The sequence below is a fragment of the Phyllobates terribilis genome, unplaced genomic scaffold (assembly GCF_046119375.1).
Source record: "Phyllobates terribilis strain yellow unplaced genomic scaffold, ASM4611937v1 Scaffold_13__5_contigs__length_258822181, whole genome shotgun sequence".
Classification (NCBI taxonomy): Eukaryota; Metazoa; Chordata; class Amphibia; order Anura; family Dendrobatidae; genus Phyllobates; species Phyllobates terribilis.
The window spans coordinates 76,363,073-76,388,843 of record NW_027362773.1 but is presented as its reverse complement, the minus strand read 5'-3'; the positions used below and the strand labels follow the sequence as shown (position 1 = coordinate 76,388,843).

Genomic DNA, 25,771 nt, shown 5'->3' with positions numbered 1-25,771 from the left:
GTGCCTTGCTTTTTGCAGGAGATAAGCCACCACCAAGGGTGCTCAGCAGCAGCTTATCTCACTCTCCCTACTAAGAAGATATCCATGGTTGACCTAGCTGGTAGTTCTACTGTTGATGGGTCCATCTCTAGAGTTGAAAGAATCTCCTGAAATTGGATTTGGGCAGATTTGCTCGATTCAAGGTAGAAAATTTAGATTTTATCAAATAAATTTAATTGATTCGACCGGGAAGGGAGTTAAGAAACAACATATCTTCTCCGCGCCTCTCTACTACTTTCCCCATTCTTGTCCCATCACCGCCGTTGCTCCGATCAGCTCTTCGGTCTACTATCATCACTCAGCATCCTTCGTTCACTAGGCCCCTCTTCATCACTTCACCATTGAAGTGCATTGAGTCTCGTGTGGTCGCAAGGAGCCGCGGCTCATATCATTGAAGGAGATAGAGGACATCGGAAGACTGGGGGTGGTGGGACATGTCCAGGCCGAGGAGAAGTTTTTTAACTCCTTCCTAAACCTCTATAATCCAACAAAAATGGGGCCAGTCGGAAGCGAATGCAATATTTGTTTATTTTTTTGTCAAATTTGAGTCAAATTCAATTCTCCTTAATTTGATTCTCTCATTTCTAACCACCACCATTATTTTTTTTTTATATCTAGGGGGCCTCCACCAACCGTGGTCCGGCCGCGATCGCCAGTTCAGGGGTAGTGCGGGAAGTAGTATATTATGTGAGTGATGGTTGTGGATGATTTCAGACATATTCATGCCCCTTTGCTCCTCTCCAGGTATTCTCCCTTCGGTATCGCTTGTTTGATCTGTGGGAAAATCATCGCCATCAAAGACTTGGAGCTTGTTGCTAGGCAACTGGGAATGTACATGATCACCGTCATCGTGGGCCTCATTATCCATGGAGGCATTTTCTTACCGTCTCTGTACTTCATAATCACCAGGAAGAGTCCATTCTCCTTTCTGGCCGGCATTTTTCAGGCCTGGATCACAGCTCTTGGTACGGCTTCCAGGTAAGGGTTCCTATCTAATTTTTTTTTTTGGCTATCTATCCTGGCGGTCCTACATACATGATCGTATTATGGCTCCGGAGAAGCTTGACGTTATATAAAGCCGCCATGCGGTGCACATAGATGTCCGTGGGGCCCTACTGTGCTTCCATGTGTCTCTAATTTTATATATGGCATACTCCATCAAACGCCGTGTTATGGAACATAGTCTCATACAGGGACCATATGGCGGCACAGTATGAAATCCGTGTACATGACCCTTAAAGGGGATGTGCCATAAGAAAAAATGCTTTCATGAATGAAGATAGGTCGGTGACCAGCTGTTACCGCTGCATTACATCCCTTATGGATAGTCGGACCCATAGACCCATTACTTCATACTCTGCCTTAATGCTTTGCTGAGGGATGAAGGACTATAATAATAAGAAGAGCAACTGCTATATAACTCGTATGTTTCACAGCTATTGCACTGTTCATCCCGATCCTCCTGGTTCATGAATATACTTAAAGCTATAGAGGAAAGTAAGCAAGGGGTTAAAATACTGCCTGCCACTCGCGGTCAGTTTTATTGAATATGGAGACCTAGCCAAAAATAAAATAAAATAAAAACTATTTTTAACCTATATAATAGTACCATGATAATACTACTGTTTTTGGTCCACATAATACCACCATATAGTGCCAAAATAATACAATCATACAGAGTGCTCATAATTCAACCTTAGTGACAAGCTAATACTACAATATGTAGCTGACATAATACTGCCATATAGTGACACGATAATGCAATCATACAGAGTGCGCATAATTCAACCACATAGTGACAAGATAATACTACAATATGTAGCTGACCTAATACTGCCATATAGTGACACGATAATGCAATCATACATAGTGCGCATAATTCAACCACATAGTGACAAGCTAATACTACAATATGTAGCTGACCTAATACTGCCATATAGTGACACGATAATGCAATCATACAGAGTGCGCATAATTCAACCACATAGTGACAAGCTAATACTACAATATGTAGCTGACCTAATACTGCCATATAGTGACACGATAATGCAATCATACATAGTGCGCATAATTCAACCACATAGTGACAAGATAATACTACAATATGTAGCTGACCTAATACTGCCATATAGTGACACGATAATGCAATCATACAGAGTGCACATAATTCAACCACATAGTGACAAGCTAATACTACAATATGTAGCTGACATAATACTGCCATATAGTGACACGATAATGCAATCATACATAGTGCGCATAATTCAACCACATAGTGACAAGCTAATACTACAATATGTAGCTGACCTAATACTGCCATATAGTGACACGATAATGCAATCATACAGAGTGCGCATAATTCAACCACATAGTGACAAGCTAATACTACAATATGTAGCTGACATGATACTGCCATATAGTGACACGATAATGCAATCATACATAGTGCGCATAATTCAACCACATAGTGACAAGCTAATACTACAATATGTAGCTGACCTAATACTGCCATATAGTGACACGATAATGCAATCATACAGAGTGCGCATAATTCAACCACATAGTGACAAGATAATACTACAATATGTAGCTGACATAATACTGCCATATAGTGACACGATAATGCAATCATACAGAGTGAGCATAATTCAACCACATAGTGACAAGATATTTCTACCATATGTAGCTGACATAATACCGCCATATAGTGACAAGATAATACCATCACATGGAGCTCAATTAATACCACCATATTGTGCCAACTAAGATAGCTCTATTACAGTATATACAGACGTCATACCCGACATACGGATGTAACCTTTCTTAAACTAACACACAACAAAGATATCACAGCACAGAAAGTTAACACAATAAAAGCCAATTAACTTCTATAGTTCGGTGCCGACTTAAACTGTTTGCTGGGATATCTTTATCATTTTAAGAATGGCTACATCTGTAATACCGCTCTATAGTATCATGAGTATACTCGGCGAAGGGGTTAACCGAACATACTCGCTCAACACTATGATAATGTTACCACATACATAGATTTGCATTATACTGCCAAATTGTGCCAAGATGATACCATATACGATCCATATGATATTGACATATAGTACCAAAATAATACTATCATATAAAGCCCATATAATACTGCCATATGGTGCCAGTACAATACCATAGTATTGAGCCCTCGTACTGCTGCCATAAAGGACTAAGATAATACTATCATATAGAACCCATGTAATACTGCCATATAGTGCCAAGATGATACTATCATGTACAGCCGACATAATACTGCCATATAGTGCCAAGATGCTACTATGATATGCAGCCCTCATAATACTGCCATATAGTGCCAAGAAAATACGACCATATACAGCCCACATAATACTGTTGTATGCAGCCCACATTGTACTGCTATACAGTGCCTAAATATGCAAAATCTGAATAATACTCGCTGAAAGAGCCCATATAATACCACCATATGGTGCCAGTACAATACTATATTATTGATGCAACGTAATGCTGCCATATAGGACTAAGATAATACTACCATATAGAGCCCCCGTAATACTGCCATATAGTGACAAGATAATACTACTATATATAGCCCACATAGTACTGTCATATGCAGCTCATATTATACTACTATACAGTGCCTAAATATGCAAAATCCAAATAATACTCCCTTAAAGAGCCCATATAATACTACAATATGATTTCTAAATAATACCACCATATATTACTAAATAATACTGTGCAGTGTAACTTTGCTCGTAGTGATTACAGTCCTTTTGGGCCCCATAGGACGGGACTACGTATAAGGATTGACATCCAGCTTTCCATAGATCCCGCTGCCATTCATGGTCTTTGGAAAGCTGGATGTCAGTCCTTATAAGTTGTAATGGATGTGAATATTGGTTGACATGCAGCCTAAGATGTTATCAGATCTACATCCATTATAATGAACAGCAGCACATTATAGGGCCAAATCTCGCCCTCCGCACCCTGTTTGCACCAGTTCACTACTGAGCGCTGGCTTGGAAATTGTTAGCACAGTAATCTGAGCCCTTGACTGATATTTTGCAGCTGTCTCACGCTGAAGACACGCTCCGCCAGTAGCTAGAAGCTAGCATGCATTTATTTTCCTTGGCAAAAACACAGCAGAAATCTATTTCCCTTCCTGGTCATTGTCTATTACAGGAGCTGAAACATTTTCCACTTTCTTTTAGTAAATTCAATTTTCTGGTTGATTTTCACTGGACTTTTTTTTTTTTCGTTGTATTTTAAGTCTGAAATGTTTTTTTTAGTGCTAATAATTGAAATAATTAGTAGTGACTGTTTTCCAAAATTAGTGGATTAAATAGGGAAACTTGTCAAAACTTCAGTGGTAGAAGTAGAATTTTTACATAAATACACTGCATAGATAAATAGTGCATACAGAGCCTAAATAGTGTGATGCTGTACCACATAAATAGTGCATACAGAACCTAGATAGGGCGACACAGTACTAGATAAATAGTGCATACAGAGCGTAGATAAAGCAACACCTTACCAGATAAATAGTGCATATAGAGCTTAGATAGGGTGACACAGTACCAGATGAATAGTGCATACAGAGTCTAGATAGGGTGATGCTGTACCATAGAAATAGTGCATACAGAGCCTAGATACAGCAATGCAGTACCAGTCTAGATAGGACGATGCAGTGCAAGATAAATAGTGCATACAGAGTCTAGATAGGGTGACACAGTACCAAATAAACAGTGCATACAGAGCCTAGATGTGGCGACACAGTGCTAGATAAATAGTGCATACAGAGCCTAGGTAGGATGATGCAGTGCCAGATAAATAGTACATACAGAGCCTAGGTAGGACGATGCAGTGCCAGATAAATAGTGTATACAGAACCTAGGTAGGACGATGCAGTGCCAGATAAATAGTGTATACAGAGCCTAGGTAGGGTGATGCAGTGCCAGATAAATAGCACATACAGAGCCTAGGTAGGATAATGCAGTGGCAGATAAATATTGCATATAGAGCCTAGGTAGGACAATGCAGTGCCAGATAAATAGTACATACAGAGCTTAGGTAGGACAATACGGTGCCAGATAAATAGTACATACAGAGCTTAGGTAGGACAATACGGTGCCAGATAAATAGTGCATTGAAAGCCTAGGTACGACGATGCAGTGCCAGATAAATAGTGTATACAGAACCTAGGTAGGACGATGCAGTACCAGATAAATAGTGTATACAGAGCCTAGGTAGGATGATGCAGTGCCAGATAAATAGTACATACAGAGCCTAGGTAGGACAATGCAGTGCCAGATAAATATTGCATATAGAGCCTAGGTAGGACAATGCAGTGCCAGATAAATAGCACATACAGAGCTTAGGTAGGACAATACAGTGCCAGATAAATAGTACATAAAGAGCTTAGGTAGGACAATACGGTGCCAGATAAATAGTGCATAGAAAGCCTAGGTAGGACAATGCAGTGCCAGATAAATAGTGCATACAGAGCCTAGGTAGGATGATGCAGTGCCAGATAAATAGTACATACAGAGCCTAGGTAGGACAATGCAGTGCCAGATAAATAGTGTATACAGAGCCTAGGTAGGACGATGCAGTGCCAGATAAATAGTGTATACAGAGCCTAGGTAGGACAATGCAGTGGCAGATAAATATTGCATATAGAGCCTAGGTAGGACAATGCAGTGCCAGATAAATAGCACATACAGAGCTTAGGTAGGACAATACAGTGCCAGATAAATAGTACATGCAGAGCTTAGGTAGGACAATATGGTGCCAGATAAATAGTACATACAGAGCTTAGGTAGGACAATACAGTGCCAGATAAATAGTGCATAGAAAGCCTAGGCAGGACAATGCAGTGCTAGATAAATAGTGCATACAGGGCCTAAAGAGTGCAATGCACTAGCAGATAAATATTGTCAAACTGTTCTAAGTTTATTAAATATAGACAACGCTCTTTGTGAATTATGTATACAGAATTCAGATGAAAAATATCATACAGGGCCGGAGAAATAAAGTGTAAGTAATGTATAGAAATAGGTAATGTATAAAGTATACAAATAGCCTCATCTACCATTCATAAAAAAATATCATACAACAGTACCCATAATCTTTACATACCAATATAAAAAGTGTTAACAGTGCCACATCTAGTGCAATACACTCCTCCCTTTAATGGGGTAATCTGGGATTATGATATTAATGATGTCCCATCTTCAGGATAGATATTCAATATAAGATCGTTGGGGGGTCCAACGCTCGGAACCCCCACCAACCAACTGTTATCAGTTTTGGATGGATGTACGCAGTGTATAGAGCCTGATCCGCACAGTGCCGTACACCATATGGGGACCATTGTTGGGTACTGTAGTTCAGCTCTCATTCAATTCCATAAGAGCTCAGCTGCAGTACTCAGTAACGGCCACTACGCTGTGTACAAAGCTGGACTATTCACTGCTTACATCCGGCCGCCATCAAAGCTTAAAACAGCTGAGGACCCCCACTGCCCTGATACTGATGAACTATACTAAGGGTGGTCAACAATATCATAAACTAGGAGCAACCCCTTTAATGTGCCCCTTTAGTTTACCTGTCCCATGGCTGACCGGTGGATTGCACAGACACAGACCAGCACTGGCTTAATTTTGGACACCTTTGCTACCAATGGATAATTGCAGCATTTCATTATTTTTATTGGCATAAAACACTTCTTCTACTGCATTTTGTCTGCCGTAGCATTGTATTGCACCTTTATTTATGTTTTAATACCGCACTATGTTCGTGCTCTTATTGTTTTCCCCCCACTGACTTTTATAAAAAAAAAAAAAAGAAGTAAGGCATAAAAAATGTATAAAAACAAACAACAATAAAAATGCAACCATCTGTGAAGAAACAGAACAACATGGAAGTGATCTGATAGATGTGGACAACAAGGCCACTTCTCCACGGAGATAGCTTTCATACATCATAACCACCAGCTTCGATCTACTTTCTCATGGTTGCTTGCAGATATTCAGCTTCATGTGCTTTGAGAATCTCTGGAGAGAGGCCATTCCCAGAGGCGCAATATACATAGTACACTGCGGGTTTATTTATATACAAGGTCACTCTTGCTCAGAGCAATCTCAAAATGCTTCACGACGATACAAAAATGTGCATTGTTTATTCACGGAGGCCATAATCCTATCAAGGGTTATACGTACCATCTACCATGGCATTTCGTCAGCTACGGGGTCCTTGGAAAAGTGTGGCCGATCCGTTACTTAGTCCCATCTTATCCTTCTTTTGGACGGAGAAGGCTCGTACAAGGAAGAAGATTGCCCTACAAAAATAGCATAAAAAGGAAGCACCAAAAAGAAAGAAGAACACAAGCTTGGAGTACCCTGAAGAAGAACCTCATTACCAGCAAAAATAAGGATGCGGGGACAGACCGGCAAATGAGGAGATGGACAAAAGTAGGAGACAGGAAGAGGACGAGAGTAACAGTCATTGAAGGGTTCCCTCCAAGAACCCCAATAATATTAATGCAGTTAATCAATACTGTTACATGAGATACACCGCACAATATATTGAATACCGCCACTGTCAGCATGATATCTACTTATATAAGTGGTCTCTAGGCTTTAGAAGGGTGTAAAGCATTATTGTGCTGCTGTAAAATACCAGTTAATATTATAGCCTTCTCATATACCCTACCGTATAACATTTCTATTGTCTACATATATTGATGTTCCCTGTTAACCCTAACCATGTAACTGTTGGGTGTTGTAGTGCCGGAACATTGCCCGTCACGTTCCGCTGCCTGGAGGAAAACTTGGGTATTGACAAAAGAGTAACACGCTTTGTGCTTCCTGTTGGAGCCACAATTAACATGGACGGAACTGCTCTGTATGAGGCTGTGGCAGCTATTTTTATTGCACAGATGAACGGCGTGATACTGGATGGAGGACAGATTGTAACAGTGAGGTAAGTAGCCTTGGGAACACACTTAAAGGCTGCGGACATCTTTGACATGGAAAAACGTGATCTACACAACTAAGGTTCTTAATTAGAAGCAACAGCACAGCCAGCTATGTGAAAGGAGTTACACAGGCTCTACAGCAGTACAATAGTAGGACGTTTTTAAGGGGGACTGTTTAGAAAGTTGGCTATTTTTTAATGTTGAAAACTCCTAAACAATAAAATCAGGGTTACAGTATCCATAGCCTTTAGTTTAGCTACTGTATTGAACATTTTAGCCGACTCTCAGAGATTACATTCATAATTCACATCAAGGACTTGCCACTTTTGTCACCGAGGTATGGGAATGGAAGTGCTCAAGCCCCAGGTACTTCTATACAGATCATATAGTGTCCTCTCCATTTTCCAGTCACCATGGAGGTCTAGAGTTCTGTGTGTTAACTTTTCATTTTGTGTTTTCGTTTCCCAGTTTGACGGCCACATTAGCGAGTGTGGGAGCGGCCAGTATTCCCAGTGCCGGCTTGGTTACCATGCTTCTGATCTTGACGGCTGTGGGGCTGCCCACCCAGGATATCAGTCTACTCGTCGCTGTGGACTGGCTGCTGTAAGTATTGGATGTGAAACCTCCTTGAAACGACCACCCAAGATTACATTGAAAATGGCTTTCTAGAGGCGTGAGATGTGACCCTATGTATATATAGCGTATATAGAAATTGGGAGTCCGTTGGTTGTTATTGGTTGTCTCGGAAGTCATCGGAGAAGGAATAATTGGCAGCATTAAGTATAACAAGATGCCATCCACCCCATGCTCTCTACTGCTCGACAATTTGGGATAATGGATGCGGTTGTGGTTATTCCCAACTCATAAACTGTCACATATCCACAAGATAGGAGATAACTTGCTCATTCCTGGAAGTCCGAGCCTTGGGAATCCCACCGATCCCAAGAACGGAGCTCTGAAATGCCCCATAAGAATGGAGCCATGGCCGTGCATTGCCTGTGAGATAGATGGGGCATGCGCTGAATGGTTACTGCTACATTTTGAGGGGGCATTCCTGAACCCCTTCCTAGCAGTGGTTAGCCCCCAGCAATCAGACTTATCACCTATCTTGTGGATAGGTAGAAACTTGCCATGTTGGAGCTAGGGCCAGTTTCACACATCTGATATTCCTGTCATTTGCATAAATGAGGCTGTCGATTTTGGGTCAGGAGACTCCCAACCGTCTCATCATAGGAAAAAACACGGGCAGTCGACAGCCTCTCTAGAACAGGGATGTCAAACTCAAACACACAGAGGGCCAAAATTAAAAACTTGGACATAGTCGCGAGCCAACCAGTATACAGCATAATGGACCCCATACAGTCCTCCATACAGACTAATGGGCCCCACATACTCCTCCATACAGTATAATGGACCCCACACAGTCCTCCAGACACAATAATGGACCCCACATAGTCCTCCATACAGTATAATGGGCCCCACATAGTCCTCTATATAGAAAAATGGGCACCACATAGTCCTCCATACAGTATAATGGGCCCCACATAGTCCTCCATACAGTATAATGGGCGCGACATAGTACTCCATACACAATAATGGACCCCACATAGTCCTCCATACAGCATAATGGGCCCCACATAGTCCTCCATAAAGAATAATGGGCCCCACATAGTCCCCCATACAGAATAATGGTCCCCACATAGTCCTCCATACAGTATAATGGGCCCCACATAGTCCTCCATACAGTATAATGGGCCACACACAGTCCTCCATACAGTATAATGGTCCCACATAGTCCTCCATACAGTATAATCGGCCCCACATAGTCCTCCATACAGTATAATGGGCCCCACACAGTATAATGGGCCCCACACGGTCCTCCACACAGTATAATGGGCCCCACATAGTCCTCCATACAGTATAATGGGCCCCACATAGTCCTCCATACAGTATAATGGTCCCACATAGTCCTCCATACAGTATAATGGGCCCCACATAGTCCTCCATACAGTATAATGGGCCCCACATAGTCCTCCATACAGTATAATGGGCCCCACATAGTCCTCCATACAGTATAATGGGCCCCACATAGTCCTCCATACAGTATAATGGGCCACACACAGTCCTCCATACAGAATCATGGGCCCCACATAGTCCTCCATACAGTATAATGGGCCCCACATAGTCTTCCATACAGTATAATGGGCCCCACATAATCCTCCATACAGAAAAGTGGACCCCACATATTTCTCCATAGAGAATAATGGGCCCCACATAGTCCTCCATACAGTATAATGGGCCCCACCTAGTCCTCCATGCGGAAGGAGGAGGAGGCTAAAAATAACCCCCCTGCGGGTCAGATTTGGCCCACGGGTCGGAGTTTGACACATATGCTCTAGAAGGAGGCAAGGTCAGAAGCTCCAGTGATTTGAAGATAATCCAGTACATTCATAAAACACAGCGTCCAAATCCCAGGTGTAGAAGGAAAACAAAATTTATTCTTGATAAAGATCTTCTAAAGGTGGAAACGTTGTCACTTTTTCTATATGGCAGAATAAATGTTGTTTTACTTCTACACCCGGGATTCGGACGCTGTCTCTTGTGAATGTCTCAGCCGGCTCAGACACCTCAGTCTGTACTTATATCGGACGTGGGAAACCGGCCTAATGCTTTCATTTTGTATTTTTGACATCAATGTACTCGATTGGTCAATATTGGCCACAATGCTGCTTTTTTTCTTGGTCCACATAAGACCTCGCATGTATTCCTTTTTCTGTACCGATAAGTCTTCTGTTCCCTCGATATAAGTGACCGCATGAGGACCTCTGTCAACGTGGTGGGCGATTCCTTCGGTGCCGGCATAGTCTATCATCTATCCAAGGCCGAGCTGGAGAACCTGGATAAGCAGCACGCACAGCAGGAGCTGGAAATGACCAAGACTCAGTCCATCTATGACGACATGAAAAACCACCGGGAGAATAACTCAAACCAGTGCATTTACGCAGCGCACAATTCTGTTGTAGTCGACGACTGCAAGGTACCGTTCACCTTTATGGATATCGAGACCTGTATATAGACTGCATGCTACGAGGGTTGCATCCGCATGCCCGGTGTCACCGTCGTATGTTTTATTCCTGTTGCAATTACAACAGGCCAAGTCACCCCCAATATAGTGGCCCAACCTCCAATGGTTACATTGTAACCCGGTATGAAGTTACTAAACATAGATGTACTCTATTTTTGCTACAGTGTATCATGGAATAGCGAGCCAGACAAAATGGGGAATATTCAATAATATCCAGTACGGATCATTAATCCTGCTGCAATCTGTGGGGAAACCTGGCAGTAAGTGTTCAGTTTCCCAACAGCTCCCCCGCAGCTTCAATTAAGAATTACACAATTTTCTTTTCAAATCAATGGGTTGTTTGTGTAATGCAGGACAGGATGGGTCCTAAAGACTCTATGGAGTCTCTCTCCAAGAGATGAGGGTCCTGAAGAGAGGACCCCACTCAAAATATCCTAGTAGGGTAGATAAAAACATTTTTTTTTTCAACTGAAAAACCCCTTTAAAAAGCTCAACCATATAGCACTTTTATCAAAATATTATTTATTTTAATATTTTATTTTTGTGTTTTAATTGGATATGTTTAATAATATACAGGGCGTATAATATATATAAAATGTATATTTATGTATACAAAAGAATATATATATATATTATACACACTGTATATTAAATATTATATTAAAACAATATAAAAATGTATACAACAGAAGTATATATATATTTACATATGTGTCTATATGTGTGTGTGTGTATATATATATCTATATATATCTATATATATATATAGATAGATATTATATATATTTATATACTGTATATATTATACACACTGTATATTAAATATTATATTAAACCAATATAAAAATGTATACAAACGGAAGAATATATATTTACATGTGTCTATATATGTGTGCTTGTGTGTGTGTGTGTGTGTATATATATATATATAGATATATAGATATATATTACATACACTGTACATTATTATATATTGTACATACTGTATATGTAATAAATCTTTTTTTATGTTTTTATTTATTTTTTATTTACTTAATTTTTTTGCGGGAATAAAATATACACAATAATTGAAGGTGAACTAATATTTATTAAAGTTTTATTATTTTTATTTATTTTTGTACTAAAATAATTGTTATTTTATTAGCGGTAATAAAACTTTTATCAATCATTAAAGGGTAAAAAAAAAATAATAATTTTTATTTATTTTTCTACTAAAATAACTAGCTTATTTAGTTTTTATTTTTCTACTATTGATTTGAAGGTAGAATATCTCCAAAATACTGCAAAAAAATAAAAATAAAGAGAGAAACAGCTCTGCATACCGCTCGATGAATTCAGGTACAGTAGGACCCCATAGACTTCTATGGGTGGTCCTTCCCATAACTTGAAGCCTTGAGGCTTCTTCCATGATACACTGTAACATATTAGCTGTCCGGAAAGTTATACATTTTGCTGAGAGTAGTAGTTCTTCTTATTAGTGTTATTATGTTGTGCCTTTTTTGCTGGTTAAGGGGTTTAGTTACCTGTTGAAAAACAGTGTAATGACAACTTTTTTGACAGCAAAGGGGTTAATAAGATGCCAACACGATTTTGTACATACATCTATGCATGTAATATAGAGTGGAATTATAGTGGGATTATCCCGCTGTGCGTAGATCATAGATTTCACCGGTACGTGTGTCTGGTAACGCTGTATTATATTTGGGGTGGATTGGCGATATTTGCATGATATTATTATTTTTTTGTATATTTTTGTATATTCCTCTTTTCATTGTTACTTTGTAACTTTTTTTTGTAATGCATGCTTACATCCTTTCCTCGAAGGGACGGGAGGGACATTTTTATGATGTTTTGTTGTTGCTGTTGAAATGTCGGTGCATTTTGTCATGTTTCCATATCCCAACGCTCTCGTGTATCCAGTCTTTCCACCGAGTCGAATACCAGTCCTGTCTGTAGGTGTTGTGTTCACTGCGGGGACCTTAGCGTGTAAGGTAAGGCACAGAAAAGCTCTTAAGGGGAGGTGTAGGGTATCCTAGTCTGATTATTTTAGTGATGTCTACCAGTAAAAACTGACTATTCTAAAAAAAAAAAAAAAAACTTAAAAGGGTGGTCAAGTTTGGACAATCCCTTTTAGTAAGAACAGACCCCCCACCTCTTGACAATTTCATACTGTAGGTTGAAATTTTGCAATGGAACCTTCACTGATCACCTGTGATCGGTGGGGATCTCAGCAGCAGGTGTTCGATTTCCCTACAGTGCCACCGCAGGACAAACGAGGTATTGCACAGCTCTAATTAAAATCAATGGGCTGCATAGGCATGCGGAGTCCTCCAGAGTATTATGAGAACTCTCCCAATAGGGTGTTTGAGGTAGGATTTTACCCATATAGTAGAATGAAATAAATATATAGAATGCAACATACATAGGGGAAAGCCAAAAAGACTGTTTTCACACTTCCAACATTAACGCCCAGGAACACGTCCAGACTGCATTGTCTAGACCGGCCATGGGTCTTCAGACCGAAACGCAACAATAAATGGAGCGGAGGTTGGGCAGGTGCCATGCCGCTATATGATCTGTAAGTTATCCTGTGGATAGGTGATAACTTGTCTTAACCAGACAACCTCTTTAAGTGTGACAACCAATATGGCTGCCCTTCCTGTTGTCACTGGAAATAAAAATGTAAAAAACGACCGTCACTGCAAATTCTAATTAACAAATATATTGCAATTTTTATGTTCGGCATTAGAAAAGTTTCAAAAACTTTTCTGTGTTGGGCCAAGCAGTGCAATGTCACTGAATATTCTGCCGGGAATTGGCAGAGAAAATTTTTGTTCAAATGTTAAAATTTCACATCTTCACAGAACGTGTCGACCAGGTGTCAACTGCTACTTTTAATAGAATTTATTTCACACCTTTTGAATTGCAGTACTGCAGTAAAGTGTCATCCTGCAGGAGGGCCGCCTCTAGCTACAACTTCATAGCAGCAATGACACCACAAAGAGAAGAAGTAAAGTGTCTCAGGATTATACCACAAATGTATCTAGTAATAGTGCATTTCACTAAATTTTCTATACCGATCCTGCATTATACTCCAGAGCTGCACTCACTATTCTGCTGATGCAGTGACTGTGTACATAGAGTATAATTCAGGATGTAACTCAGGATCAGTACAGGATCAGTAATGTAATGTATGTACACAGTGACTGCACCAGCAGAATAGTGAGTGCAGCTCTGGAGTATAATACAGGATGTAACTCAGGATCAGTGCAGGATCAGTAATGTAATGTATGTACACAGTGACTGCACCAGCAGAATAGTGAGTGCAGCTCTGGAGTATAATACAGGATGTAACTCAGGATCAGTACAGGATCAGTAATGTAATGTATGAACACAGTGACTCCACCAGCAGAATAGTGAGTGCAGCTCTGGAGTATAATACAGGATGTAACTCAGGATCAGTAATGTAATGTATGTACACAGTGACTGCACCAGCAGAATAGTGAGTGCAGCTCTGGGGTATAATACAGGATGTAACTCAGGATCTGTACAGGATCAGTAATGTAATGTATGTACACAGTGACTGCACCAGCAGAATAGTGAGTGCAGCTCTGGAGTATAATACAGGATGTAACTCAGGATCAGTAATGTAATGTATGTACACAGTGACTGCACCAGCAGAATAGTGAGTGCAGCTCTGGAGTATAATACAGGATGTAATTCAGGATCAGTACAGGATCAGTAATGTAATGTATGTACACAGTGACTGCACCAGCAGAATAGTGAGTGCAGCTCTGGGGTATAATATAGGAGGTAATTCAGGATCAGAAATGTATGTACGCAGTGATTGCACCAGCAGAATAGTGAGTGCAGCTCTGGAGTATAATACAGGATGTAGCTCAGTGGAGGATAAGTAACATATTTACAAAGTGATTAAACTTTATATGTAGATTAATTCTATGTATAAAAGGTTAAATAATATTTACAGGTGAATTTCACCTTTAAATGACAGAATTAATGTTAATTTTGTACAATTTTGTAAATAATGTACATATATTGTAGGTTTAAAGCGACCTTAATTTCTTGTAATCAATGATATTAGTTCAGGTAACAGATCGCTTCCATTCCTCACATCACTTATGGCTTAATTGAGCAGATTTCTTAATGGAAGGCCCCGCTTCCTCACTACTACGCTTATGTCCATCACCCCGATAGCGGGTCACGTGATCCCGGCCTAACCCCTCCCCCCCAAATCAATTCTTGTTACATGTTACTGTATATATTTGTATATTATTCATCTGACACCATAAAAAGCAATGACTGGGAAATGTGATATATAACACGGCTGCACTTTTTCTATAGTGACGCTAATCCTGCCGCTGTTTTTTCATGCATTAAAGGAACTTTGCTAGATTCTGCCGCCGCCTGTGTCTTCCTGACTCCTGTCGCCTGCTCTGTGCATGTGTGAAGCTGACGCCTTTCCTGCATGTGGTTAATAAATGTGCTTGCTTGCTTGCTGCATGGTAAATATTCTTCATGCCGTCTTTGCACTAACAAAATTGTCAAGACCCCCTACAAATACTAAACATTTATTACCCGCACTATGAGCGACATGTCACATAGGTGTAGAAGTCACACCAGTATCTAATGGGACTGAAATGCACCTCTGTCACATTAGAAGACCCCTAAAAACATGAGAGGTATCACCTTTTTACAGATTTTTTTGGAGGCCCAAGTTCCTTAAGTTTCACCTCTGGCTCTAGAGGAAAAAGTAGAGGAAGGTTTTTTTTTGTATACAGCTATGTTATTGGATATGGGACTTACCCAAGAACTCGATTCTGGGACACCCAATACCGGGTTTGTCCTCTCTACCAACTATTGTTAGGGCATCAACCATTTCTAGACCCAACCCAAAGCAAGTGCTTTGGCTTTTGTTTTTTTTCTCTACCCAATGAGAAAAGGGAAAGAGCACTCAGAGATTTATTCTTGTGATCATAGATGTGCCCATTCTGACCCCCTACATGGAAAAAACTTGGGAGTCTGAACTGAAACGTAAATTGATGTGCATGCAAAATGTAAATGCATATTCACATAAGGCCACTAGCCAGAGAAAAACCAAAGACAAGCAAAATACCCAAATAACTGGAAGTAAATGGATAAATCGCATAAAAATAATGATAAATAATAAAGGGTATTTAGTTAACATAATTTTGATCAAAATAATGTAAAAGCCATCCCGCCACGTCACGGCAACCCTTATGGGACAGTCCTAACTCTAATATTAAAACCTTACCATTTGTCAAGTGACATACATATGGATAAGGGCAGAGAGACTGAACCCCTAGTAGAAGCATAGACCTGAGAGGCAGAATAATAATAATAATAATAATAATAATGAATGAACCTTTCAGCTCAGACAAAGGGCAGCCACACCCTTATATGCACTAAAGCACACTAAACTACAAAGAAAAAACCTGGGAGTCTGAACTGAAACGTAAATTGATGTGGATGCAAAATGTAAATGCATGTTCACATAAGGCCACTAGACAGAGAAAAACCAAAGACAAGCAAAATACCCAAATATCTGGAAGTAAATGGATAAATCGCACAGTGCATTTTCTTTGTAGTTTAGTGTGCTTTAGTGCATATAAGGGTGTGGCCGCCCTTTTATGCACTGTGCGATTTATCCATTTACTTCCAGTTATTTGGGTATTTTGCTTGTCTTTGGTTCTTCCCCTACATGGTCTAGCCTAATAATCAGATTACACAGAAATGGATGACGAGTTTTACCGATAGGGAGGTATCAGCTTACAAATATGGACCATTACAGACTTGTGCACTGAAATTAGACTGTCCTTTTCTATATTCATGGGAGGAAATGAAGCCAATTTGGTTCAAAAGTGTTGAAAATATTAATTAACTCTGCCAGGGTTGAGGCCTCGAAACAATTAGCCATCATACTATAGGTGTCTTCTCTCAGTTACCTGGATAGGTTGGGGTGAAAGATTTTGGATCACCAGAGGTTATGCCATTAGGCATCTTGAAGACACCCAAAGACTTTCAAAAGCTTGACCTCATACCTAACGAATCACTTTTCCTACAAATCTTCCACAGTTATTGGTGGGTTGGATCTCATAGCTAAGGTATGAATGTAAGAGTGCCAATAGTCCTTAAGTGGAGAGAACATTTTAATTAAGAGCAGAGACCTCAAAACAATTATCCTTCATGCAATAGATGTCTTCTCTCAACTAATTGGCTAGGTTGAGGTGGAAGCATTTGAAACACCATAGGTTAGTCAAACAAGGCATCGTGAAGAAACCTAAGGACTTTCGAAAGCTTGGACCTCATACCTAAGGTATCGTATTACCTACACACTTTCCACATATATTTTTAGCTTAAACCACATACCCAAGGTATTGTTACCTACACACCTTTCACTTTCATTGGTGACTTGGACCTCATACCTGAAGTTCTGCTTTGGCTACACATCTTGTACTTTCATTGGTGACTTGGACCTCATACATAAGATACCACTTTAACTACACTTCCACATATATTTTTGCCTTGGACCTCATACCTAAGGTCGTCTTCCACTTTCATTGGTGGTTTGTACCTAATACCGAAGTCATCATTTAAACTCCACACCTTCTCATTGAATTGGTGATTGGACCTCCTACCTGAGGTATCACTTTACCTACACACCTACTATCATTGGTGGTTAACATGTCTCAACGCTCTTCTCTAACTGTTATTTGAGCATTACTAATGATAGATGTCCTAACATTATCTCCATCCACCTTTGACACAACCACGCTTGAGAGCCACTCATTGGGTATACTGGGGAGGGGGATTGGTGTTGATTTTTTCTTTGGAGCTAGATCATAATCATGATCATTTTCAGGTGACGCTGGCAAACAACGGCAAAACGGCAGACTTCAATGCTGTAGTCGAAGAACCTCTGGAAGCGTAAGGGTGAAAGAACCCCACCGCCACGGCCTGTCTTCATGAAGAGTATGATAAAGTATGATCTGATGAATCTCATTACATCCATAGCTACCCAGCACAACCCTTAAAGTCATAGCACAGAAAACCTTTTTTGGGCGTCCGAATATGCAAAATGGGCAAAACCAGACCAATGACTTGACTTGGTCTTGGGGTGTCGAGAACGTTTGAATGGGCTCACACCTCATTGTAAGGACTCAGGAATGAAACGTACAGAATTTGGGAGGGTTCTGTCTTCAGGACAGTGTTCACTACATTCCATTCAATGGCTGGTCTCCTATCCGTTCCATGTCAGGATCTACCTTCAATATAAATACATGGTATTACGTAGCGGTGGCCAACTGGTTTACTCAACGAGCACCACCGGAGTCTTGTATTTTACTCCTATCTGGTCCTATAGATGTCATAAATCTTATATTTCTCAGTCTTCCTGCTGTAGTCCTGACACAATGTCCTTATCAGCATTGAAGAAATATCCCAGTCTTCACACTTTTAGTAATCATTGACCATCTAGCCAAGATTCTATATAATATATTTTATATTAATATATTTCTAGATTTTCAGGAAAATAATTCATGACGTAGCAACTTGATAAAGTTTCCTTAAAATGTGAAATTTTATTTGAATTTCAGAAACCTGTGACTTGTATTATTTCAGTGTATCTTGTATTTTATGGTGTTTGTTTGCTTTTTTGTATTTTATTTTTGTGAATAATTTTGTTAATTTTGTTTTTATTATACTTCTATAATTAACCAAAATGTTTTCTTAACCTTTTTTTTTATTTTGATTGATGAACAGATTCCCTTTGTCTAAATACCTTTTAGAACATGTCAACTTGATGGTTATTACAGCACATAATGATCTAATATTTTAAGAATTTTACAGTTTCTTTTTAGAAAAAGAAAAGAAAATTCCTGAATTAAAAGGGATCAAAACAATTAAATTGAATATATGGTAGATTTATATTTTATTTTATTTTACTTTTAACTAAAACAATTAAATTGAATATATGGTAGATTTATCTTTATTTTATTTTTACTTTTAACCAAAACAGTTAAATTGAATATATGGTAGATTTATATTTTATTTTATTTTACTTTTAACTGAAACAATTAAATTGAATATATGGTAGATTTATCTTTATTTTATTTTTACTTTTAACCAAAACAATTAAATTTAATATATGGTAGATTTATCATTATTTTATTTTTACTTTTAACCAAATCATTTAAATTGAATATATGGTAGATTTATCATTATTTTATTTTTACTTTTAACCAAAACAATTAAATTGAATATATGGTAGATTTATCATTATTTTATTTTTACTTTTAACCAAAACAATTAAATTGAACATATGGTAGATTTATCTTTATTGTATTTTTAACCATTTTTATTGCACCTTTTCAGACAGAGTAATGCAATAAGGGATGAGAAAAATGACAAATATTATTATTAATTATTTAAGTTTTTATTGTAATTTACAGGCATTTCCTGTACACTTTAGAAAATGAGATCTGAATTGATTGGTCGCTTCTGACCAATAATGTTTTTTTTTCCTTAAGAATTGTCAAAGTTAAGGAAGCCCAGTCTTGAAAGTTCCTCCCTATCTCCCCCCACCCCAAAAAAAAGCTTAATTAATTATTTTTCTTATCCCTCTTTATTGGATTTTTTTGTATGCAAAAAATGACCTTATTTCACACCAGTTACAATACAATTAGTATACGAGTGATAAGCACATATATATATTTTTACAGAGTGTTCGAATGCAGAATTTGTGCGGGGTGCCTCCGGTATTTGCACCTACTTAGCGCACACATGTCCTAGGGCAGCATGCATTAGGCCAGCATTACGCCGGAGACCGTTGACATGGCACCTTGCATCTTCACCTGCCTAGCAGCGGTGGCGTACGCAGCGGTAATGCTGTATATAGCAATGGCAGGTGCTGTGTGCAAAATTAACCATCCACGAGCGCGCCCTCCTGTACTAAATTATAGCCTTGAAATGTCATCACTCAAATCCTAATTAGGGTTTAGGTGAATACATTATAGTTAATATATCAAAAAATAAGATATCATATATAGTTTTTTTTTTTTTTTCAATTCATATCCATAGATGCTTTCAGAATTCTTCCGGAGTCCAATGGGGGTGTAATTTTTTGCATCACGCCCATCTCCAAAATCGGTCAACGTGGACCATCGAAAAGCACAAATCAAGAAAGCACAATTACACTAGAGCGCACAATGATCATATTACACGTGATCTGATCCATCTAGTTCTTGCATTTAAAAAGCTTCTGAATCCAGCGGATCCTGGTGGATCAGCCTCTCGAGCAACCAAACCGGGAAAGGCGGGATAATTACATCCCCCTCATCTCCTTTATTGCTCTGTATAAATATTACAATCATTCCGATGAAGTGTTCTGTATGCTCCGCCCCAATAGAGGACAGCTTCAGTGTAAAGCACAGTGGAAAGGCCACCAAATAAGATTGATTTCAGTATTAAAATGCTGATTTTATGTTGATTTATTTAAAGATTAGAATCAATAATCGCTATCAGCTTGCATTGTCCACATATATGAGGGCCAGCCCATCATCAGGCATACCCCCCCCCCCCCAGTCCACAACAGATCGATCATTTCACAAGGAAATATATAATTAAAATGAGATTTTCATCCTAAAACATTATGAAACAGGATGATGGTTAATATACTGCCAGTAATGTCATAAGGTTTACAATTCTCTTACTTTGCCTTTTAAAATTATGGACCAAAATATAAGGGTAACGGGACCAGGGATTTTCACTCCCATAGAAATCACCCTCAAGATAATGTATTCCTGAAAATTACATTCCATGTGGGATTAACAGGATTTAGATTTTTACAAATATTTTTTTTTTTAGTATTATTTTTTTTAGATTTTTGGCCCAGTCCTACCTCCGTCATATTAAAAAGATCATTGATAAAAATGTTGGATTACTGGATTTCCAGCGAGTAAAAACATTTTACATGAGGACGAACTGAGCGTTGTGTATCCCAACTCAACCGGAGTCCATATTTCTATTTTTTTTAGGTTCTCCTCTAAGACTTTTTTTTACATGAGGTTCAGTAAACTAACTTATGTGTTGCATGGTTGGGAATGACTGGACCACATACATATTAGACACCACTACCTCAAACCTATGGAAAGTTTTCCAGTTCTAGTAAAATGCCCCAAAACCTTACACTGTAGAATTGGTATGGAAATATTTGACCTTTTTCGACATTGTCAAATTTTCCCGTTAGATGTAGCTAGACCCCCCAGGAAATAATGATAAAATACTAAAAATAGATGAAAAGATGAAAGTTGGGCTTTGGACAGGTTCTCAGCTCTGGCTGAGGGTCTCGAATGAAGGAAATAACTCAATATGGATGGTTTTGTCCAAAAAGGACACCATCAGTGGACAGTCGATGAGGGTGACAACAAGTCCCTAAGGGCACAAGTTGTGGACCGGCAGAATAGTCTCTGAACTGTCCCCAAAGAATAAGGAAAGTTGGTGACTAAATGTATTGTAGGATGTAGGCTTTTTTGGTATGGAAATATTTGACCTTTTTCGACATTGTCAAATTTACCCATTACGTGTAGTGAGACCCCTGTTTGGATCAATCACTTTAGGATTTTTAATAAAAAAAAACACAGGAAATGATGATAAAATACTAAAAATAGATGAAAAGATGAAAGTTGGGCTTTGGACAGGTTCTCTGCTCTGGCTGAGGGTCTCGAATGAAGGCAATAACTCAGTATGGATGGCTTTGTCCAAAAAGGACACAATCAGTGGACAGTCGACGCTAGAGGCAACAAGTCCCTAAGCTCACAAGTTGTGGACCGGCAGAATAATCCCTGAACTGTCCCCAGAGAATAAGGAAAGCTGGAGACTAAATATATTGTAGGATGTAGGCTTTGGTACAAATACTCTCTTTGGCCACCAAGTCCTTCTCCATGGCCCTTGATCAAGAATTGGACTCCAATAATAGGTCCCATAATTTGTCTTACAATCGGATCCTCGATGGCTTCTCCAGGGACTTTTTTTTACTTTTGCCCAAGAAGTTTCATAACTTTTTAATTCCTATTTGCTGTGGTTGAAAAATCCCCCCCCCCCAGCAGTTTCATAGATTGATGTAAAATAGTTGTTCTCATCGGTTGCTTCCATTGAGCATCACTAGTCGTAGACACATTTGGTAGCCTCATCCGCCTGTTTTCGTGCAGAAGAGTAGATCATGTGCCTCTCGCACTTTTAAGTAGATAACCGTAAATATGGTCGTGAAAAAATAAAACTTCCGCAAAGTGTTAGCGTGTTCTCACAATGCAGTCGAAACGTTTCGGTTTGTGTATTCCTCGATGCATCTCCTCTCTTCCAAAAAAAAAAACTGAATGTTTTTTTCTGCCCCTTGTAAACAACATATAATACAATATTACGTGTATATAGTCTATACATATATACAGCCAGTGTGTTGTAAATATTTCTGAATGTGTCTCACGGTTCTGTAAGCAGCAACGCTTGTGACGTTCCATTACGAGTGACTACTCCAGTTTGTGATGTACTAACGGCCGTAAAAATGGAAACATTTACATTTTTTATTATTTTGTGCTTTTGTCTTTTTTTTTTTCTTTTTTTTTTACTTTTCTTTCCTGATCAGTGGCTTAGTGATTCTTTTAGATGTGTGATGTAGCAAAAAAAGAGGTTAGGAGCTAAAGTAGAACTTAGGTAACTTTGGCATGTTACAGCATTCGAAACAGATGCAGTTGATAGAAAATTTAGCACAATCGTTGGTAGTTTACAAAGTTGATATGGTAATTGTCGTTTTTTTCCTACAAGGAGAGTGTCCCGTTTCACTGGCCAGAAATGGGTGAAATGTATCTTTAAGTTCAGGCTGGAAGACTATGTTTTTTGTCCAAAATGGACTCTCATAGGTTGACATTAGGTTTGATAACTTTACGACATTAGCTCGGGAAATTTAGGCTCTACTTTTTGTCTTAAAGTGTACCTATCGATGGCAATTTTATAGTAACAACCCATAATTCCCTTTTCTCTGCTTGCAGGTTTTCTGTAAATGTTTCGAAACCTCCTACCACCAAAAAAAATCTATCTAGTGTAAAACAGTAAAGGGTAGATATGGAGGTGAGGGAGGAGGGGGATGCAGCTGCAGCTTTTTACTTTCTTTTTGTGATCCTGCACACTATGGAAGGGGAGCAGAAAACTGGAGATATTGCGCAATCAAGAGTCTTCTTGAGCTGGTGCTCTTACCACCCAACATTCTTATTAGTAGGACACGTTGAGTCCCTGATTTACAAAACTTCCCAGAAATATCAAATCTGGGGTACATTTGCATAAGCGCGTCTCCTCTGATGTTCATTAGGAGATACCCTCACACTAATAGTTTAGGGGTAAGAGTGATCATTATGTACGAGCTTCTTGATTAGTTCCGACTGATGAAAATTTGTTCAGATCGTTCCAGTAGGGCTCGAATCCTGGTTACTCCTCGTGATCTCAATATCTTGACAGTCTTCTCTTCCAAGTATTTTTCATCATGTTATTGACACTAAGGGTCCAATAATTTGTGTCACCGATCAGCCTACGATTGGATCGTCTATGCTGTATGAGGACGGAACCATAGTTTTAACAATCGTTGCTTCCCCATAAAGTTGGTGGACCAGTAATCAGGCACCTCTTGACTTCTGTATAATCTATTGGCCCAATCTATGGGCAGAAATCGTCCCATGTAGATGGGCCATTAAAGCAACTGTTGACCCTGGGATTAAAAAGTGATTATACATTTTTTAGATATTGTCATCCTACCTGATGTTGTCATTTTTCCCTCCCAAGGTGACTATACATGTAAAAATTCTATAGTCCCTTTTTTAATGTCAGGAGGGAGAGTCACTTTAAAGGCGTTGAAGACTTTATATACATGTGCTAGGTTCAATGGCCCATCTATCAGTCCTTACACTTGGAGGTTGGTAAAAATCTAGCTGCACATGCGCAGATGCTCTGTTGCATGTTCGTGTTCAACAAAAAGACTGCAGAATTTATAATCAACACATGTTAGGAAATGTTATATTTTCTTGCCACCAAACTTTAGAACCGAGTCCACATAAGGTAGCCAACCCCATTAAGGGAGAACTCCAGTCAAAATGAGACAAATGATGGTTATTTCCCATGTCACAGATGGAATAACGGGCAGGATATCTGTGCCGGACTCAGCCTTTTTTTGGAAAGTGGATGGAAATGATTAACATAAAACTACAATATAAAAAGTTAAAAACTAACTTTCTAGAATGTCATCACTGCTCTTCTACAGGCCATCATCATTTCATAGTGATTGGAGATTTCCTTTAAAAGTAATATACGGTAAGTAGTAAATTCCAACTTGCGACCAAGAAACTTCACTCATGTCGAAGTTACACCGAAAGTGGTAGTGGGTTTGTATAGGATCAGAAAACATGGCTGTTTTTTCCTGAAAGGGCGCCGTTATTGTCCACATCTGGTACTGCAGTTCTGCCCAATCCAAGCGAATGGGACTAACCTGTCTTACTTGTCACATCGTAAATACTTTCTACCTAAAACTGCGCCACTTTTTTTTTCACAGGATGTTTCTGGTATTGCAGCTCACTTCCAATAAAGTGAATAGGACTGAGCTGCAATACCAGACACAGCCTATAAAGATGAGTGGCGCTGTTTGCAAAAAAAATGTAACCCATTTATTGTAATTGTAATCATTTCACGTCGAAAATATTAATATATATGGTCAATTCCCTGCAAATTAAAGGGATTTATAATTAAGATGTACTTGTGCAAATTGATTGACATTGTCAGTCCTGTGGGGTTTTTTTTGTTTGTTTTTATATCAAAATTTTAGCAAAAAATTGCGTAAATTGTTAATTGGATGGCTAATAAGTGGGAAAGTCCAGGCCTCCCCATGTTTCTCATGTTGACATGTAGGACCTCTCCTTCGTGACGTATGATGTTAATTTGTAAAACTTCTGCCTTTGAGATTTCTAGAAAGTTGCTCTGATGCTCTCAAACCGTGTCACATCTTTTTTTTTTCTGTAACTTATGTATAAAACTGGAAATTCTTTATACATGACGATATGAATATAATATAATTCGCTAAGTGTCGTACCTCTGATGTACATATTAATAAATGTTGGTATATAAAGCCTCATGGCCTTGGGTGTCTTTCATTTTGACAGAAGGGGAATGCTGGGAGGGAGAATTTGTGGTCCCCGATTCATCATTTTTATTTTTTTTTTAAATCACTTTCCTTTTTTGTCTTGTGGTATGTCATTTTTTTTATGCAAAATTCTTTAAAATGGTGCTTGTGATTCATGAATTTGGTGCAAAGTCAAAAATTGCCCTTTTTTTTGTCCTAAACTGTTTTTACTGAAGAAAAATTGCACGTTTCGCAAATTGGCACAATTGGGTGAAAACCCCCAAAAAAGCTGCAAAACGCACAAAACAACAGGCAACAAACAGGCGCAAAGGGAATGATGAATTGGGGCCATGATATGTAATGGAAACATTATTCTTCATGAGCCCATTGGGACTTTCAACACTTGGGAACCCAGTAAGCCTCCATCACCCACCATTCCTGCCCATATCAGTTC

The 25,771-nt window shown here is 39.0% G+C and overlaps 1 protein-coding gene across 1 annotated transcript in view; it reads left to right on the top strand.

Moving 5' to 3' along the window:
- The window catches only part of SLC1A2 (solute carrier family 1 member 2), a 117,012-nt gene extending 91,689 nt beyond the window's left edge, over positions 1-25,323 (top strand). The window contains exons 7-11 of the mRNA XM_073658134.1: positions 784-1,017; positions 7,852-8,046; positions 8,510-8,644; positions 10,850-11,078; positions 18,028-25,323. Coding sequence (XP_073514235.1) covers positions 784-1,017; positions 7,852-8,046; positions 8,510-8,644; positions 10,850-11,078; positions 18,028-18,096 — 862 coding nt within the window. The 3' untranslated portion in view covers positions 18,097-25,323. The remainder of the gene's footprint in view (positions 1-783; positions 1,018-7,851; positions 8,047-8,509; positions 8,645-10,849; positions 11,079-18,027) is intronic.
- Positions 25,324-25,771: the final 448 nt, after the last annotated feature.